Source organism: Chenopodium quinoa, unplaced genomic scaffold (assembly GCF_001683475.1).
Source record: "Chenopodium quinoa cultivar QQ74 unplaced genomic scaffold, ASM168347v1, whole genome shotgun sequence".
Lineage (NCBI taxonomy): Eukaryota > Viridiplantae > Streptophyta > Magnoliopsida > Caryophyllales > Amaranthaceae > Chenopodium > Chenopodium quinoa.
In genome coordinates, this window is record NW_018745024.1 from 8,724,543 (window position 1) to 8,745,122 (window position 20,580).

General features: G+C 30.9%; 1 protein-coding gene and 1 long non-coding RNA gene across 2 annotated transcripts; one reads left to right on the forward strand and one right to left on the reverse strand.

The window, feature by feature from the left end:
- The first annotated feature begins 16,529 nt into the window (after window positions 1-16,529).
- On the forward strand, window positions 16,530-18,932 carry LOC110708515. The gene is made up of 2 exons (XM_021886651.1): window positions 16,530-17,294; window positions 17,394-18,932. Exons 1-2 carry the CDS (start codon window positions 17,045-17,047, stop codon window positions 18,137-18,139), a joined length of 996 nt encoding a protein of 331 aa, XP_021742343.1. The 5' UTR covers window positions 16,530-17,044; the 3' UTR covers window positions 18,140-18,932.
- A 49-nt stretch (window positions 18,933-18,981) lies between these two features.
- On the reverse strand, window positions 18,982-20,502 carry LOC110708516. The gene is made up of 2 exons (XR_002508755.1): window positions 19,822-20,502; window positions 18,982-19,177 (listed from the first exon to the last, which is right to left on the reverse strand). It is a non-coding gene; the product is annotated as an uncharacterized LOC110708516 (long non-coding RNA).
- Window positions 20,503-20,580: the final 78 nt, after the last annotated feature.

The following is a 20,580-nucleotide window of genomic DNA, read 5'->3' on the forward strand; positions in this document are numbered from 1 at the left end:
AAATAATATTCATTCAGAAATTAAAAAGTTTAATGTTCAGTCATATTTTTAATGTTCAGTCATATTTATAAGTGAATAAAAATATTAACTAACAATTTTAAAATGATTCGGGGCATCGCCCGGGCCAACAACTGTTCATAAATAAAACTATAAGTTTGTTTTGGAAGCATTATAATACGTCATATAAACTTCTTTGATTCTATTTATTAAGACTCCATGTGTGGTCTCTATTTACACTAACTAGGGGTGGCAATGGATCGGAGGCGTTTGGGCAATGCTCGTCCGCTACTCTGCTAACGATCCATCCATCAAGGTCCCAGACCATGGACCTAGCAATGTACTCAACCCATTAAAAGTCGCAAATAATGGGTCTGGCTTTAATTCCATGTTAAATACGGGTCTGGGCCACACCCGCAAGCCAAGAGAGAGAGAGTCATGGAGAAGTAGTCCCTTAGCCTTATAAAGTGTTTGACTCTCTCAACCTTTATCATTATGGGACGCTTATTACATATGTTATTTGGTAGAATATACTTCAACACTCCCCTCACACATAAGGTCCCTTTAACTTAATACCATTAAAGATCCAAAACCACGGGCCTAGCAATATATTCAAGCCATTAAAAAGGTCCAAACCGTGGGTTTGACTCTAATATCATGTTAAATACGGGTCTAGACCGCACCCGAGAACTAGGAAAAAGAGAGTCCATTCAAAAGACCAAAGAAGTTTCCGTCCCAAAACCAATTGGCAATAAGAGGTTTAGCTCCTTAGCCTTATAAAGTGTTTGACTCTCTCAACTTTTATCAATGTGGGGCGCTTATATGTGTTATTTGGTATGATATACTTCAACATGATAACTTAGGTTATTAGAGTTTCTCTTCTAATTTCAAATGATATTGAAATCAATTTCACCACCCGCCTTTGTGGCTCTCTTAATAATAATAATAATAATAATAATAATAATAATAATAATAATAATAATAATAATAATAATAATAATAATAATAATAATAATAATAATAACTCGAAATTTCAATTAATACCATTCCTTGTATTGATATGAGTCCTATATGTGATAACCATATAAAATTAACTTTCTTTATTTCATGTACGTATTACATCAATAGTAACTTGTAATGGAATTTCAATTACTTACTTTGAAAAACCTTTCATCTTAACCTAGCTCTCCTAGTTGTCCAAAAAAAAAACACCTTGCTCTCCTAGGGTGTTTCAAATTTTCAATATGGTAATGGTCAATTTCTTTTTTAAAAAAAAAGAGTATCCACAATTGATGACTCAATGAAATGTTTTTAAACCAACGGTTTTTATACCACATGAATGAGCACTCTCATTCACGGGCAAAAAAATGCCCATAAGGAGAATTTAATGGTAAAAATGCTAAAAATGTTATCCCACTCATGAGCAAAAAAAAATATGCCCATGAGGAGATTATCAAATGCCCATAGGAATGGCAAAAATAAATTGCTACAGTATCTATGGGCCCGTAAGTGTTTGTGAGAGAAAATATAGGAGAGATGGTGGTGTGGTTTTTTTTTTTTGTTTAGCCCATGAGTGTGGGAAGAGTTCTTAAATAAAATGCCCATAAGAAAAAATGGAAAAGAGGAGTGAGAAAGTGAGTAGAGAGAGTGTGGCATTTTTATTTTTTGCCCATGAGTGAGAGTGACATTGTACTAGTGTTGTATTTGTAGTGTTTGTAATATTAGAGCTAGTAGGGCTTCTCTGGGTAATTCACCAAACTCGGTAGTTTTTTTTTCTTAACTTTTCATCTACTAAGCATATATCAATCAATAGTATTATTAAAACTCAAGGCAAAGAGTATCATTCCGCCATGTGTTCTATTGGGCAAAGAGTATCAATGCAAAATAATTAAGTTTGTTTGGAATGAAGATAATGGATTCTTTGGTAGAAGAAGAAGTGAGCATTATTTACAAATTAACTAAGTGGCATTGAAAAAAAATAGTATTACCTATACTATGTAGTATATACATCGAATTATATATTAAGACTTTAGGGAGGATTAATGATGAACATTGGTATTTCTAATTAAGCGGAAAATTATTAAAATTTATGAATTTAATTTGCTTAACTCAATTTTAATTACATCAAACATGTAATGATCCGGGGTAACACCCGGACCAACAACTAGCTGTTTATAAAATATAATAAATAGTTCATTATTATTACTCCTTACTTGCTATTACACATTGATTCATTTGATTTTTGTTTTTTTTTTAACAATATACTTACACCGATAATAGTGTATATAACTAACAAACCATTTTTATATTTGATAGATATACCAATATCAATTAACTCCCATCATGTAACTAATCATGTACTCCGTTTATGCATAGTAATTTTAAAATATATATAATCCATTTAGAATTGTAGATAATGCGCAAATATTTTTGGCCCGAACGTGGTACAATATACTATTGTTAATAAAAAGTAAAGTGCCAAATTAGATAACAATAATAATAATATCGAATGGTTGATTTCATAAGAATGGACATCACTCCCACTCATTTGTTGGACCAAAAATACTGAGTACACAACACTTTATTTTAGCAACACAGCCTTTGCTGAACGACCATCTTTATAACATCTAATCACATGCACTATTGACAATATCATTTACCATTATTTTGGATGTACATGATTCAAGATCGCAAGAGACTAGTTATTATGGTTATTTTTGTAAAGGAAAATTATTCAATGAGGATAGCTTTTTTAGCTTTTGAGGTGGAAAAAAAGGATAGATCTTAGAATGCATATACAAACTTGGGAAAAAAATTGTATACAACAATGTTTAATAATTTTAAATACGAAGTACATAACTCGTATAAAGTTGATTTTTATGTATTTTGATGTGATAGTTATAAATATTAAGGAAATAGAAGGGTAATAAGAAGAGACATCGAATTGAGTTAAAGGAAATAGAATTGAATAAAGGTGATATCAAGTGAAAGTCGTGGGTGGCGTCGTGGGTAAAGGACCAGAGGAGGAAGAACCGAAGAATAGAGGAAAAGTTATTGTGGCCATGAAGAAAAAGAGAGAGTCAGTACTTGTTCTCTTTACCTGAAATAAAGATATGTGGTCGAATTTTGTAAGATATGGTCTGATCTGAGCTGAATCTTTCTATCCGGATATGAATATTTCTGGTCTGAGTTGAATGTTTGTGATCTGATCTGAATCTGTTTGTTCTGATTTGAATTTTCTTGTCATTGTTTAAAAAAATTTATTTTTATTTTTATAATTATTACTTATTTGAAATATATATATTTATTTTATACTATTTTATTATTTTCATTTTAATTATTACTAACTCTTTAATAATAAATTAGTTGATTCTTTGCAATTGTTAAACATGTTATGATTTTATTTTAATGGCGAGGATCAAGTTCAAAAATAGAAGAAGTGATATTTATACATCAAACTAATGCTAAATATGCAGTGAGTGAAAAGACGCGCATATACATAGGATGAGTCTGTTTCAAATATATTAACACACTGAGTTGTTTAATGTAAATTAATATCAATGGATTCATTTTATAGTGTGACATGTGAGGGTGGAGGAAATAAGTGAGTCATAGTAGGTGGGGTAATAGAATATTGTAATTAGTAATAGTATATTGGTGGTAGGTTATAAATAAATAAGAGATTGTGACAATTATTCTGAAACAGTTTGAGAGAAAATTGTTTGTTTTATATATAACAAAAGGGTTTTACCTTGATATATAGTATGATCATTTATGAGTGTTTTTTTATTATGAGTCGCACAAGATAATGCTTTACTTGCAACACAAAGACATGAGCTTGGGAGGTTTAATTTCAAGAATTCTCACTTTGATGCTTAAGTCAATACTTTAAGAGAGAATTAGGGTGCAATCTTTCTTATGAATTATGAGCAAATAGGTGTGTAAATTGAACATATCTTGAGAGTTTTCCCTTAATTGGTATTTATAATAGTCATAAATGTCTTGACAGAACGACTTAAGAGCTTTACACCTTTAGCCTTAGTCAATGGTCTTAGACTAGTTAGATGAGACCTAAAGCTTATTTATTGCCTTGCATTCTTACATCCTATAAACTAAATTGTGTTTAAATTAACCGATTGAGTTTCAAAGTAGGTCGTGAGATTCAACCTTTAATGCTTTCTTTAAATCATATGACTTTAGTTATTTGATCATCCAAACACAAGGTTAATTATTTGAAAACAAATACTAGTAGATCATAAATTTACAAAAGCATTGCCAATTGGCATCAATACAAAAGAATGAAGTGATAGAGTACAAATTTTTGACCAAAAAAAAAAAAAAAAAATGAGAGGGCACGAGTCTTACAAGCAACCGCAAAAAATGGGACTTTTGTTGCATTTGTGAATAAAGAAAGGAAGAAAAAGGGATGCGGCTCATAATCAAACGTGCCGTCGTTTCAATCACTTTGACGTTTCACTCGTGTAGTATTGCGAGACCTATCTTGTTTATCTATGCTTCGCCATTCTTTCTTGCTTGTCTCACGTGAAACATATTTTTTTTTTCTTTTTTTCTGGCTTGAAATTTAAGTTAGCAAATTTGGCTTTAAATTTGTTAGCATGTTCACACTTCATTTCATTGTAATGTAAGGTTGTGTTCACTTTTAACATATGGAGTAGCCTTTTCCTATTATGTAAAATTCATTTTAATATGTGAAAATTAGTTTATGATATTTTATAAATAATATACAAAGAAAGACACAAGTGAATAAGCAAAAAAATAGAACTAATACTACCTTCATAAATATTAGCTGCAACTTTGAGATATTATTTGTAAGATATAAAATATTTCAAAGTTGCAACTAATATTTAACGGGAGTAGAAATAATAATAATAATAATAATAATAATAATAATAATAATAATAATAATAATAATAATAATAATAATAATAATAATAATAAAGAGTAACATAATTTATTAATTAGAAGGGTTAAACTTAAGGTGTAAAACAAGGGCAAATATATTAGTTGGTAATGTATTTTAGCGATTGGCATTAAGGTTATGAGTTTGATCTTGAACCATTGGATTTAGGATGAGAAATTTTCATTATCGATCTCCCTGTTTTATAGAGTACGTATGACCTATATACGTAGGATCAAGTCCTTGTGAGAAGCCAATTTCAATCTAAAGCATCCATAAAAATTTCAGTCTTGTTCAAGTTACACTGCTAAAAAAAACACAAGTCAAGCTCTCATTTCATTATATTATATAATTATTAGTGTTAATAGCCGTAAACATCCATAAAAATCAAATTATAAAGGTAATTTCCCTTAATACTCAATTATCAATTCTTTATTGCCCTATGAGTTATCACCTCATTGAATCAAACTTGACCATATTACCTTTTATTTAGAATAGAATCCACCCTACCTTTTTCTTAAAGATAACTTAATTGGTGTCAAGAAAAATAGAAATTCTTAAAAGAGCATCACTCACAATCAAGAAAATAGTGGAAATAAAGCTCATGAAAGACCCATTTTATACAAAAGGAAAAGAAGGAAAATAAGGGATTCTATCAATGATCTAAGGTATCATAGATACCTTTGATGTTGTTATTATGTTTTATTAAATTATAAATATTTATAAATATAACTAAAGTAATTACCGCTGATGTCATTACTTTTCACATGTCAATTTCTTATAAAAAATTTCCCTCCAAAACTAATAATGACATCATTATTTTTTTCAATTAATATAAATAAAAATGTAAAAATGATAAATTAATTATATATTTTTCTAATAGATTTTATATTTGAGTTGACTAATTACGCAATTTCCATTGGAGAATTAAAGGAAGGTCGGATTCTTATAAACATTATTTTTTTTCTCCTACTCAGTATATTTTATACAGATTATATGAATTGGGGTGTCCATTCTTTATTAATTTATCAATTTATTAGATTTTTCTTAAAATTATTTCTACTATGTACATATTATACACAAATAAGCTAAAAAATATAGTTAAAATCGTAAATTATTGTTTAAATCGTGCATCGTACAAGCCTAATCTAGTTTCATTTTATAAAAAAAAACCGCCAAATTATTAAGAACCAGATACTCTTTGTTACGCAAAGTAAGTTGACTAGTGTCATAGTTGAAAGATGTAATTCCAATCCTTTAAAATTACTTAGAAAAAAAAAAAATTGCCAAAAAGCTTAGTAATACGCTACCGTAACAATGATGATGGATATGTTTTATTAAATTTTAAAAATATTTTTGAGCTAATCATCATTACTTTAATTTAGGTAACTCGTTTGATTTAAGGGAACTGTTTTACCATGTTCGAGTAGTTGACTTGTGACAGTGCTATCATTGTATATTTCTTACATTAGATTCCCTTTTCTTGGTCACTATTCGATCAAGGTTGATTACTCTTTGACGTCTCTTTAATTCACTTCGACTTGTCGTATTGGATAACTTTGGTTTGGTCGGGTTTGGGTCGGATATTATTGAATTAATAAGTTGTAAATTAAATGGTGGTATAATATGTCTTGAATCGTTCATTCTCTTTTGATCGGCTAGTTAAGGAATTATTTTCAAAAGTAATAATCTTATTTGTTCGCAAACATGTTTATTAGATCATCGTTAGTGAATTATGTAAATTTTGAGCTTTTGTTTGTTGATTTCTTTAGTAAATAATTTTTGTCTAAAATTAAAATTGTCTTATTTGCATGTAAGATTATTGTGTTTAGAAAATGATTTTTTTAAAAAAATTATCTACTAATATCTTGTTTTAACTTTATTTTTATTAACTAGTTGTATGAATTAATATTGCTAAAAAAAAAAAAGTCAAAATAAGATGAATTAAACAGATACTCAAATTAATTTCAAAGTTTGGGTCAGGCTCCACTATATATGGCAAGTCTAATGCCAAACCATCATGATCATACTCATGCATACATGATTCTTCCAAGTCCATATAATCATATATTCTTCTTTATCTTTTGTTGATTTGATTTTTGCGGCAAACTTTTTACAAACTTTGACTGTTTGATATCTACAAGTTTACAATGTCTATAAATTAGATTTGTTAAGTAGTTTTTCTTCAAAAGTAAAAATATTTTGACTATAGAGCAGCATATATGGAGTGCATACTAAAACGAGAGAAAATACAGGTTGATCTTGTAGGTTTAATTTAACCTAAAGGTCAATCGAATATGCGTACATGTTTAATTGATGCACCCGTACGCATGTTTAATTTAGTCTAAACCTCAATTGAATCTATTCATGTTTTAATGAAATTATAACCAAGTTAATATCTATTTACCTACATATTGTGCAATATTTTAAGTTCAATTCATTTAAATTTGTATCTATTTCAATTCAATATGAGTATAATTATACTTAGGCTAAAAATTCTAGATCATGAAACAGTTAGACTCATTAACGTTCATTCAAACAAGAAGCTGATATAATTCCGCATTTTAGGGTTACAAGTCATAAACTAGGACAATTGGACTTCTTAGTTCTTAGTGATGATGATGTATATACTAGAATTAGTTTTGGGATGACATTTATTATATTTATATTACGTGATTTGTTTAACAAGGTAACTGAATATTTACATGTCTTCTCGCTGACCTAAACGAGTAGTAGTATTTTAAATCTTGCAAACAATAATTTGGGCGCACGACCAAATTGCGTAAACAACAAAAACAATAACAAAAACTTGCGTAAAATCTTATCTTTAATTGGTTGTGTTATATTCATATGGTTTCACTAGCTGAAAACACTCACCTTTTGATGTGACTTGCATAAAGAAAGCACCCCTAGTATTATTTACAAATATTATTAATTACTCTCACACCTCATCATTCATTTATTTATCTTCAAAAAGTAATTAACAATCATTCTTTTATATCCTAATTAAAGATAGTATGTATTACGTCATCATTTCTTATCTTTATTATATAATATGCTTTATAAATTAACTCACGAGAAGTTTGATGTTGACCTAAAATAGTTATGCTCTGTAATTATTCTCAATCAACATTAGCATATATACTATGATAATCGACTTATACGTATATTTTGAATTGTGAAACATGTGAACCATATATACAAGATTTCAATGCGATATAAATATATATCATTATATATTTATATCGCATTGAAATCTTGTAGTCTTGCTAAAGCTTTCGAGATTATGAACTTATAAAGCATGAACTTCTGTGTGTTCAGCTAGCTCTTATTTTATTCCACATAATAAGTCACTTAATTAATATGTATGATTAATTGCCATTTAAAAGTACAGTACAGTGTCACTTGTTAAATGTACTCAATAGCACTCATAGCAGCTACTCCATAACACTCTATCTATTATTACTTATCATTATTAATTTGAGTTATTTTATTTAATTTGGGATCAAAATTCATCATATAACTTGCTTATACTAAATCTAGGTATAGTAAGGCTGGCTGTATTTCTCTAATCTTCATATTTACACAATAATTAAACATATATATAAAATCAAATTAGTCTCAATAATAAATTTAGTATATCACAAAATTTCATATGTGGGTGACCATATCATTAGGGGTTACTTGATCAGGAATTACTAAGTCAGTTAGGGTTACTCAGCTGGTCAAGGGTTACTCGTGTGTCAGCCGACCACACGGTGTGATCAGCCATATAGAAAACGTGTTGTTAATATATATAAGTGAAATTCTACTGAATAAAATACATATTTAATTAAGAAAAAGATGAAATATGAGATATGTTTTGACATAATAAGTTGAATATATGGAAGACAACTAGTTTAGCTAGTTAATTCTAATGGGTAGTATTTAAGACTTGAGATTAAATTCCATCTGTATTTAGTGGCTTTCTTTAAGCTTGAAAAAACAAAATAAGTCGAATATGGAGTAGAATATAAACTAAACTATTGTCACCCAAGTATTAAAAATGCATTAAGGGTCTGTTCTCTTCCGCTTAAGTTCAGTTCAGCTCAGCTCCAATCAGTTCACTTCAGTTCAATTCAATTCTAATAAGTTCAGTTCAATTCAATAAATCAGAATAGATCCTAACAATCCAAATAAATAAAAAAAGTAGTAAAATGAAAAAAGCATAAATCAGAGTGGCCGTGTTTTATGGGATGAAAGCATGCAAAATTGTAGGGTGGTTAATGGTGAGTTTGGGCCGGTCCACGTGACAAATTGGTTCCTCCAAGGCTACCGATCCAGCAGCAACTTTGTATGGAGACATTATGGGTTTTGCCCCCTCTTAATATTATTCAATCTTCTATCTCTTTCTTCTTTACTTAATTAATCCTTTACACCATCATTTTATATGCTTACAATTAATGACTTTTATGTCAAATTTTGGTAAATGGGTTGTGTTGTTTGGATTCATTCCATTCCAATTGTATGTTGTTGATGAGTCTTTTGGTTTGGATTGTAGATAAACTAGGTCAGGTGATATTAGAGTATGAAATTTATAAATGTTTTGATCAACTAATAACGAAGTTGTTCTAACTTAACTAGTTCTCTTCATCTTGATTTCAGATCAGTTTAGTTCAGTTCAGTTCATTTTCTAATTTCATTCTCTCATAAACAATTCAATTGAGCTCAGTTCAGTTTAATTCAGTTCAGCTCAACTCAGTTCAGTAAATCTGAACAGACCCTTAACCAAGCTGTTGAGGTCAAAAATTGGGAATGCAACAACACTACTTGAGAGAGTTTTCCTCACAATCGTGACTTGATTAGGCTCAAATTTGGATTAGTTAGAGTCTAATAGGCTTTGGATCATCGAGAATGTATAATAAATATTAGAGTATATTTTGACAATATATGATTGTTTAGGCATAAAGTATGTTAAATTTAACGGCCAAGTTAGTTTTTTGTCAACTAGTTCAGATTAGGGTAAATATCGGGTCATCCGCTTATGGTAAATTGGTAGTAATTGTGTTTGGGTCAAATCATTTGGGTCATGATTTGTTTGAGACTTTGAGTTGGGTCAGTTTGTCTAGTTTTACTGATATCCTTGACGATGCCAAGCAAAATACACCAGGGTAGAATTTAGTTGCTAGTAGGCCAGGCTAGTCATGTATTGATTTTATGTACAAAGTAGTTAATTCTTGGCTTTGTTGGACTTATAATTAAAATGTTGGTATAGCCCAATGTGTCATTCAGCAAAATGGGTCAAAATGAAGATATTTTTTAGGTAATTATTTTATGTCCTCATATGATAAATATATATTTATAAGGAAGATTCAGAATAAATTATATTTGATACATATATGATATTTTTTAGGTAATTATTTTATGTCCTCATATGATATATATATTTATAAGGAAATTCAGAATAATATTTTATTTGATACATATATAATATTTTTTAGGTAATTATTTTATGACCTCAGATGGTTCTATATATAGATATGAAGATGGGAGGAATGTCATAAACTTAGACGTTCAAATTAATACAATTTCCAGTTTTAGTCTTTAATTTTTTTTTTTTTGAAATAGTGTACAATCATGACTTACTATCCAAATAACAAGGTTGTGCTATTATTATTCATGCTAATTATTTTTTCTTTAACTAGCTTTGGGAGTGGAGCAAGACTCAAAAGCCTTATAAAACATTCAAATGAAATTCCAAAACCCAAACATTATTATAATAATCGCAGTTTGCCTCCACCTTCAGGACCATCAAGAAGACACAACGGTGGTGCTTTTACGAAGAATGATAATGTTGCTAATCAAGTTAATCAACGTAACATCTTAGCTTGATAAGTCAATTACTTTGGGCTTGTTCCATATTACTGTAATTTTCACTTTTTTGGTTTTAAAAAGTCATATGACATATGTCATATAAATAAATAAAGTAGTCTTACGTATTGAAATCACGGTTTTTTGTTTTATTTTTTATTTTTATTTTTATTTTTTATACGGAGTATTTTTATTGTCATTGTTCTTTAATTTCGTTATTACCGTCAAATATTTATTTTTCTTCCTTACGAGTACATGGGATGAAAGTGTGAAAATTAGTACATGGTAATATACGTGCTAATTAACTCCTAATTAAGCAAGTGACTAATATTTATTAAAAAATGTTAATTATTTATTAGTAATTATATAGTAATTGCTTAATACTCAACTCCCAAATAATAATAATAATAATAAATTATAATTTATTAGATAGATAATATACAAATTCTTAAATGGACATGGTTCACTCTAATTTATTGTGGACCACTAACATTAGAGATAATTTGATTGTTTTTTTAATTAAAAAAAGTCACTATATTAAAATAAAGGTTATTATGTTGAAATAAAAGTTAGTGTGACATTATAAAAGTTATAAGAGGTTAATTTTTTTAATGAAATTTTTAATATAATGGTCAATATGAATACTCCCTCCGTATTTTAATAAGGCCCTGTTCTATTCACCTTAAAAAAAATAATATTAAGTAAAAATAATTTAAGTTCAGTAAAAATAATTTCAGTTCAGTAAAAATAATTTCAGTTCAGTAAAAATAATTTCAGTTCAGTAAAAATAAGTTCAGTTCAGTAAAAATAATTTCAGTTCAGCAAAATTAAGGTGAATCAAACAGGGCCTAAGTGTTACAGTTTAACCACGACACATAGTTGTAGGCAATTTAATTGACTTAAATAAAATAATAGGTAAGTGGGGTACTTGGAGTATTAAAAAGTTGTAAAAGAAAGATCGAGGGTTAATAGTTTATTGAAAAGTAATGAATGTGAGAGGAAGTATATAATAAGCAAAGTAATAGTGGGTTTGGGTGAGGACCATGAGAGGAGAGAAATATAATATTTAAAGGTAGCTTTTTGCCAAAAAAAAAAGAAGCGTAACACTTATTTAAACATGACCGGATTTGGTAAGTGTAACACTTATTAAAACACGAAGAGAGTAATAAAGATTATTATGTTAAAATTAGGTCACTATGTTGAATATAATGCCAATTACGTGTGTATAAACCTTAGGATTATTATTGTGGACCATATCCATGCAAATTCAATCTTCACTGACCACAATCTCTCTTTCTTCTTTCCTTATATTAATCCTTTACACCATCATTTTTTATGCTTACAATTAATGACTTTTATGTCAAATTTTGGTAAATGGAATGTGTTGTTTGGATTCATTCCATTCCAATTGTATGTTGTTGATGAGTCTTTTGGTTTGGTTTGTAAATAAATTAGGTCAGGTGATATTAGAGTATGATATTTATAAATGTTTGGATCAACTAGTTAAGGAGTTTTTCTAACTTAGCCTGTTATCTTCGGCTTAATTTCAATTTAGTTTAGTTTAGTTCCTCCTTTTTCTCATAAACAATTCAGTTTAGTTTAGTTTAGTTTAGTTTAGTTCAGTTCAGTTCAACTCAGCTCAGCTCATTTCAATTCAGTAAATCAGAATAGACCCTTAACCAAGCTTTTGAGGTCGATAATTGAGAATGCAACAACACTAGTTGGGAGAGTTTTCCTCACAATCGTGACTTGATTAGGCTCAAATTTGGATTAGTTAGAATTTAATAGGCTTTGGATCATCAAGAATGCTTGTATAATAAATATTAGAGTATATTTTGGACAATATATGATTGTTTAGGCATAAAGTATGTTAAATTTAACGGCGGATTTAATTTTTTGTCAAACTAAATCAGATTAGGGTAAATATTGGGTCATCCGCTTATAGTAAATTGGTAGTAATTGAGTTTGGGTCAAATCATTTGGGTCATGATTTGTTTGAGACATTGAGTTGGGTCAATTTGTCTAGTTTTACTTATATCCTTGACGATGCCAACCAAAATACACCAGGGTAGAATTTAGTTACTAGTAGGCCAGGCTAGTATTGATTTTATGTACGAAGTAATTAAATATTGGCTTTGTTGGACTTAATAATTAAAATGAAGGTGTATAGCCCAATGTGTCATTCAGCAAAATGGGTCAATTTGCCACTCTATCATACAGTTAAATACGTGATTAAGTATTGGGCCATACCCCTTGGGGCTCTAATAGTGGCAAGTTGCTCCACTTTGACAAATTATCATGTTTCAAGTCCTTGCTTAGTGTAGAGCTGGCAAAGGTGTCATGTCATTCTTATGTTCGTATTTAAAGTTACTGTAAATGGTTGGAGAAACTCAACACTAATCTGACCCGTTTAATAATAAATGTGTCATGTTGTGTTGACTCGTTTTTCTAATCACATCGGAAACCCTTGAGACTAATTTTTTCGAATTTGGTTTGTCTCATGTTGTCATTTTTTTGACAGGTATCGTGTTGTCATGCTGTAAGTAAATATGTCCAATTCAAAATATCAATAATAAATTTCATAAATTGCTGGTTATTTTTTTAAAGTGGTATGTTTTGTGTTGGAACTTTCAACACTAAGGGTCTGTTCTCATTGACTGAACTCAGTTGAGCTGAACTGAACTGAAAATAAAGTTATAAACGTATGAGAATAAACCCTAACTTGATCTGTTTAACTAAACATATTGTATTGTGTCGACCCATTTAATTAAATGTGGTGTAAATCCTTTACATTAATTCAATTTTTTCGTGTTTGATTCGTATCGTGTCAACCTTTACTAGCTCTATTTTGTTGTGCTAGGTTTGGTAATAATTAGCTAAATGTTGCATGAATCAAAGTTTTACACAAGTACTCATGATCTTTTTTTTTTAAATGTTTTTTTTAAGAGGGAGTACTCCTGATCCCAATGAATCTAAAATTTATACTCAATTGTCATCACATAAATTTAAGTTATTTGTGTTTAATCATTATATACTTAAAGACACACCAGCAATGACACATGTCATCTTCTGGTGTGTCCTTAGTATATTGAATATAAGCAAAATATTTCTTTCAAAATTTAGAAAAACAATCGTAAAATAATATATTTACTAACTTAGATATCTAATCATATCATTCTATTTCTATATAAGTAATTGTTTTTTAATGTGTATAATTATTATTTATTAGTAGAGCCGCCCCTTTTTCTCTCTTCTCTCTCCTTTCTCCTCTTTCTCCTCTCTCTTCTAGGGTTTTAATTTTCTTGGCTGTTTAGGCCGGAAATAGTCTAATTTCTTCGGAAATTAGACTATTTCTGACCCTTTTTCTTTAATTCAATTTAGTTTTTTGTTTTGTTTGGTTTATTTGTTTTGTTTTGTTCTCTCCATCTGTGAGAGTCTGTCCTAATTTTCTGGGTTTTTCACAATTTTCTGGGATTGATTCTCATCTATGGATGAGAATTTTATTTTTAGGGTTCTTATAATAATTGGGAAGGTGATTTGGATTCCTATGGGTCTGGGATTTGTCATCAACCGATCGATCAAAACAACAGCGCAGATTGCGGAGGTCTCAACTTGGAAAGATGCAAAGACATCGAAAATCATTGCTCGCGTCAAGCTTGAAGCGGTGGAGTATGAGCTATGCCAAATATGCAAATTAGTTATGATTTTGATTGCAAAAGTTATGATATTTTCTCTAAATCTGTGGTTTACAGATCCTTATTATTGTAGATGTCGTATGGCTTTTATTTAATGATATTATTCTTCCCGTTCAAAAAAAAAAATTATTTATTAGTAAAAAAATCATAAATATAATCTTTCAACCTTACATAATTATCAAATGATTTTTTTTTAAAAATGTGAAAAGTATAAAAAAGTAAGTTTGAATTATAATATGTAGTCATAAAAAAAAATAGGAAAATTCTACGTGGCGGCCTCCAACTTTTACAAATTCTATATGGTGTAAAAAAAAAACACATAATCTCTAGTGAACCCAAACTTTGATTAAATTCTATTTAGTGGCCAAATCTCACTTAGAATCGGTTAACCACTCACTAATGCTGACTTTATTAACTCTAATTTATGAATTTACTAACATACCCCTATTTCTAATCCTTTCCTCTTATTTCATTAATGCTGACTATATTTCACGCACTGATGATCTCTCTGTTCATCTTCTTCCACTGCCCTATTATTTCATATACATGTTCATCTTCTTCCCTAAAATTCAAAGTGCAATCTATAACAACACTTCAAACTCGTTGAAATTGAGCAAATTTTAAGAACGTAAATTGATTATTTACAGATTTTGCACAAAGTTCTCTCTGTTTTGTGTTGTATTTTTTGGCAATTTTGCAATTGAGTATTCAAATCGACGGCTAGGGTTTGCTGTTGGATTCATTGCAAAATAACGGTTTGCGACTGAACATTAATGTGGTAAACATCTTCCAGGTAATCAGTTGAAGATATTTTCAATAAATTTTGAATTTTGCTCATATATGCATGCTAAATTATCTGGTTACTCTGTTTTTTTTTTTAATTTTTTTTTGTGCGATTTGCAGCATTTTTTTGGTTTTTTTTTTTGTGCGATTTGCAGCTAGCTTAGTTTTGAGAATTTTATTGAGCATTCCCTTGATTTATTTGGAATTTTTGTGTGTTTGGTTTAATGTTGCAGAATGGACTCAATTGTGTTAAAATTTCAAACGGCAGAGAATGTGGTTGATATTAATGTTGATGATGTTGATAAAGTAATGTGGATTGATTTGATTATTGAGTATGAGGAATTGTTTAGGAAAAATGCGTATATGATGCCTAAATATCCTAGTTTCCATTACTGTTATAATAAGAAGGATGTTAAAATTACTAGTGACAGTGATTTAATGTCTATGTTAGATAGAATAGGAGGAAGTAAGAAAGTGATTACAGTGTATGTGGGTTCAGTTGAAACACCTTCTGAATGTGTAGTTGCAGCTAGGAATCTTAAAGAGTCATTGAAAAACAAACCCAATATGCATTATGGTCTAAGTCCACCTAAGAAAAACAACCAAAGCTTTGATGTTGGGACTAGTGACATGCCTGATGTTAGTCCACCTAGGTTAAATGAAACACTTATAGACAATTGGGAAAGAATGGAAGAGGAAGCGAGTGGATGTAAGACACTTAAAAAGAAGGGAAAGGGGGGAGGGGGCAATCCTAAGCCTAGGGTTAAGTTACCTGTTCAAAGGAGTTTACCTACTAATGAGCCACTTACTCTAGCTGACACTACTACTTTTTCCAATGCTCCTTTGCTTGAAAAAACTACCCTGAATCCAACCTCATCAAACAACACAGCCTTGATTATTCATAAAATACCTAAGACTACTGCTGCTAGGAAGGGCTTGATGAACAAACCATATGAAAAAGAGGCACAAGTGATTACCGAAGAGGAGTTTAATAGGAGGTTTGAGCATAGAGAAACTTTACGGCCAGAAATGAATGCTAACATTGGAGATGAAGATTTAGACATAGATTTTGAAAGAGGTGGCGTCTCAGATGAAGAAGATCAGGAATTTGGTGAGATCATTGACAATTATGATGCTTATGCATCTGATGTATGGCAAACTGAACTACTTGATGATGACACTTATGTCAGTAAAATGTATAAGAATGGAGAATTTGTTGAAAATGTTGAGTTTGGAAGTATTGTTTTGAAACCATGGATGATATTTACTGATAAAGCACATTTCCTATCTGTTCTAAGTGATTATTGTATACAATCTGGGTTTGCCATTGTAGTGGATAGATCTAGTCCAGCTAGATTCACTGCTCAGTGCTTGGAATTGAACTGTAATTGGAGGATACATTCAAATGTACTCCCTGATGGCACTACTTGGGCCATAAAGAGTATAAAAGATCAAGAGCACAGTTGTAGGGGTTTGGATGAGAGGAATCCTTTAGTTAATGTGAAATGGGCTGCAAGTAAGCTAATTGATGATATAAGGGCAAACAATGATATAACTGGGAAAACTTTGAATGACTTGTTGTGGACCAGGTATGGGGTGCAGATGGCCACTAGTACTCTCTATAAAATGAGGAGTATTGCTCTTAGGGAGATCAATGGTGGGAATGATGTGTTAATTTCTTCATTATGTGTTCTTGTAGGGAATAGATCTTGCTTTAACTGAGCTATGGCCAAAAGTAGGGAGGAGGTATTGCTGCAAGCACTTAGCTAAAAATTGGAAATCAGCTTTTCCAGGACCCTTGATGCACTCCTTATTTTGGTTGGCATGTAGTGCTACTTCAACATTCACCTTTAAAAAGGCTATGAAAAGAATTCAGAAGACAAACCACTTGGCACTAATATGGTTAGCTAATCTAGGAGATCAAGAGAGGTGGTCAAGACACAAGTTTGACCCAAAGATATGCACAGATGAGAATAAAACAAACTTTGTGGAGAGTTTCAATGCCACTTTAGGAGTGGACAGATGCAGACTTGTTCTGACTCTTTTGGAAGGTAAAAATTTATGTCTTTCTTAATCTTTATAATTATTTTTGTAAATATAACTTGGTTCTTATGTTGAATTGTATGCTTGGTTATATGTGGTTTTTGCAGGCATACGAAGAATGTGTATGGTAAGGATGTCAAGTAGAAGACAGAAATGTAAAGATTGGAATGATTTTGATCCATGTCCTACCATTGTAAGGAGAATCCAAATGCTGATCAATGCTTCTAGAACTTGCAAGGCATTCCAGAGTAAAGAGGGAGAATATGAAATAAGAGAGGGTAAGTCAATTCTCCCGGTGTCACTCAATAATAGAAGTTGTATATGTGGGGCTTGGCAAATTTCAGGCATCCCTTGTTGGCATGCATTAAGGGCTATACTAGCTGCAGGACATGATCCTCATAAGTATGTTAGCACATGGTACTCAGTTGCAGCCTACAAACAATGTTATTCACATGCCATCAACTCAATTCCAGACATTGAGCATTGGCCAGAAATTGACCAGCCAACAATTCAAGCTCCTACAATGAGGAGAGGAATAGGAAGACCATCAAGACAGAGAAGAAGAGCTGATGATGAACCAGATAAAGAAAAAAGGTCAACCACAGTCAAATGCTCACTCTGTAAATCATATGGCCATAACAAGCAAACATGCAAAGGTGGTATGACGGCAAAGGAGAAAGCATCACACGGTACCGAGAAAAAACAAAAGACAACTGGTGCTGCCTCTGCATCCCAGCCAACCACTGCTAATGTTACACGAAGCTTAACTATATCTTCTTCCCAACCAGAGCCAGTTTCTCAGCCATCTCAGTCCAAGCCAAGGAACAACAACAAAGGGAAAGAGAAAATGTAGCCTGGGGTCTGGTTTTTTCAACATGAGTATCTTTTATTTAGTAGTAAATAAAGGTCAACTTATGTACTAGATTTGATGTTTTTTTTTTCTTTTTTTTCTGAAACATTTTTTTATGCATCAATTGGCATTTGTCAGACTGCTGCTATCTACTTTTAATCTTGTGTTGCTTTGATTCCTGAACTTCTACATACATTCACTTTAGTGATAGTCCAGCCAGATCTGCTGCTGTATACATGTGACTACCTTCCAGCTAAATGGCTTTAATGCAATTAAATGCCAAAGATGGCTGTCCTTATGTAGTAAGATCAGTAAACTTTTCATGCCGAAGTGCTGAGCAATGGGCTCTTATAAATTGCCGAATATTTCATGTTATTTATGCATCTTTCTGTTGCAACAATATGCAGAATGGATATACGTGCTAACAAAAGGATAAATTTTTTGGCACTTTTATCTTTCTGTGCTAGTGTGTCCTGATAAAAATATGGGTAGTCCACAAGCAAGTGAGTCGTTTAAGAAGCTTCAGTGTGCTTATGAGGTAATGAGTATGGTTCTAATGTTGATTAAACCTTTTATATACAATCCATTTGCTTTACTCTAAGATATGCCATGGGTGGGAATATTAGCATCAACTTTGATCACTCTAGGAGTGTTATGTAGGCTATGCGGGGCTTGAACCCACACCATGTACACTACTGTACATTGCTCTACCCGTTGAGCTAATAGCCTTGAAAAATAATCTAATTTTTAGTTCTTTTTTTTTTTTTTTTTTTTTTTTTTTTTTTTTTTTTTTTTTTTTTTTTTGCAAATGAACCTCTCAGGGCATTACATTGTTAACAACAAAGTAAAGGAGCATAATATATACATTAAAGTACAGAAATATTTACAAAACCAAGTAGTGAAGCATCTGGATACAAACAAGATATCATTGTTCTTTGGTGATCTCTGCACCAAAGCTCACAAGAAACATGCCAATTGGAGCTAAAAGCGGTCTGTTATTCATAGATTGTCTAGGAGCATCCTACTCCATCTCAATTTTCTCTGCAGAAAACATATTCAAGGTCCAAAATCTTTGCATACATTTTAACTGAAATTCAGCTGATAAACTTCGATAGCAAATTCTTGTTTGAGTCACTTAATTTATCAGAAGACAAGAGGCCAACAAACAATGACAAAGTGTCTGCATCAGCTTCAAATCTTTTCCCAACCATAAGATCACAATAGTATAATGCATTTGACAAGTCATTATTGAGTATATAACCTCTAATGATCGTATTATAGGTTCGATCATCAGGGGGGCAACTATCTTAATCTAATTTTTAGTTCTTGACATGAGCATAATTCCTTAACTTCCAACATAATTCCCCTAAACAATAAATTAGTTACAGAAATCCAGCATCTTTAATAAAATTCATGTAATGATTTCTGGGATTTTTTTAAAAAAAAAATCTACTCAAAAATCAAGCAAAGTAACATGATATGAAAGAGAATTTCACCAGTACATTAAGCTACACCAATCCAAGCAAAAAAAATAAAAATCCCATAAATCATTACAAAAAAGGGCAATTGAATTTCACAAATTGCAGTTTAATAGAATCAAAAAAATTAAACTACACCAATCCAAGCAGAAACCAGAAATTACCCAAAAACACTAGAATTTCAGATATATAGCAGAAATAGATCACCTCAGGCGAGTTTACGGCGAACGGCGGCAGCGCGTGCGGCACGGGCTTGAGCGCGTTCAAGTTTGTCGTCGTTTGAGCATAAGAACAGGGGACTAGTCGGCGATTGAAGGCGATCAGAAATTGAAGCTCTTTGTTTTTGTAATGGTGGATTTGGACCTTGAACCAATTGCTTGAAAACCAATTAAATCAATTGCAAATTTAGGAAGTCAGATTTTTTTTTTTAAAGAACCCTAATTTATCGAAGAAAAGGGGAGGATTTTAAGAGCCTGCAATGGTTTTAATATAATCAGTTGAAATAAAAAGGTGGATATGATTTAAATGGGAGTAGGTTAGTAATTCACTTGATTAGAGTTAATAATCTAACCCTAACTGAGTGGTTAACCGACTCTAAGTGAGATTTGGCCACTAAATAGAGTTTAATGAAAGTTTGGGTTCACTAGAGATTATGTGTTTTTTTTTTTGACACCATATAGAATTTGTAAAAGTTGGAGGCCGCCACGTAGAATTTCCCAAAAAAATAATAGTAGTATATTATGTTGCTTGATTTGGGATAACATTAAAAATAAATTTTAGACCATTATTTTTATATTTAAATGTAGTTTAAAATTGATATTCTGTAACGAAGTGTGAAAAACCGTGCATGACACGGGATCTAATCTAGTAGTAACAACTTTCCAACCAAATTTGGGAAAGAAGCGTTAAGTTTTATATCGTACCAATTTAGTTAATTTGTCACCACGAATAATTAATTTCCAATAA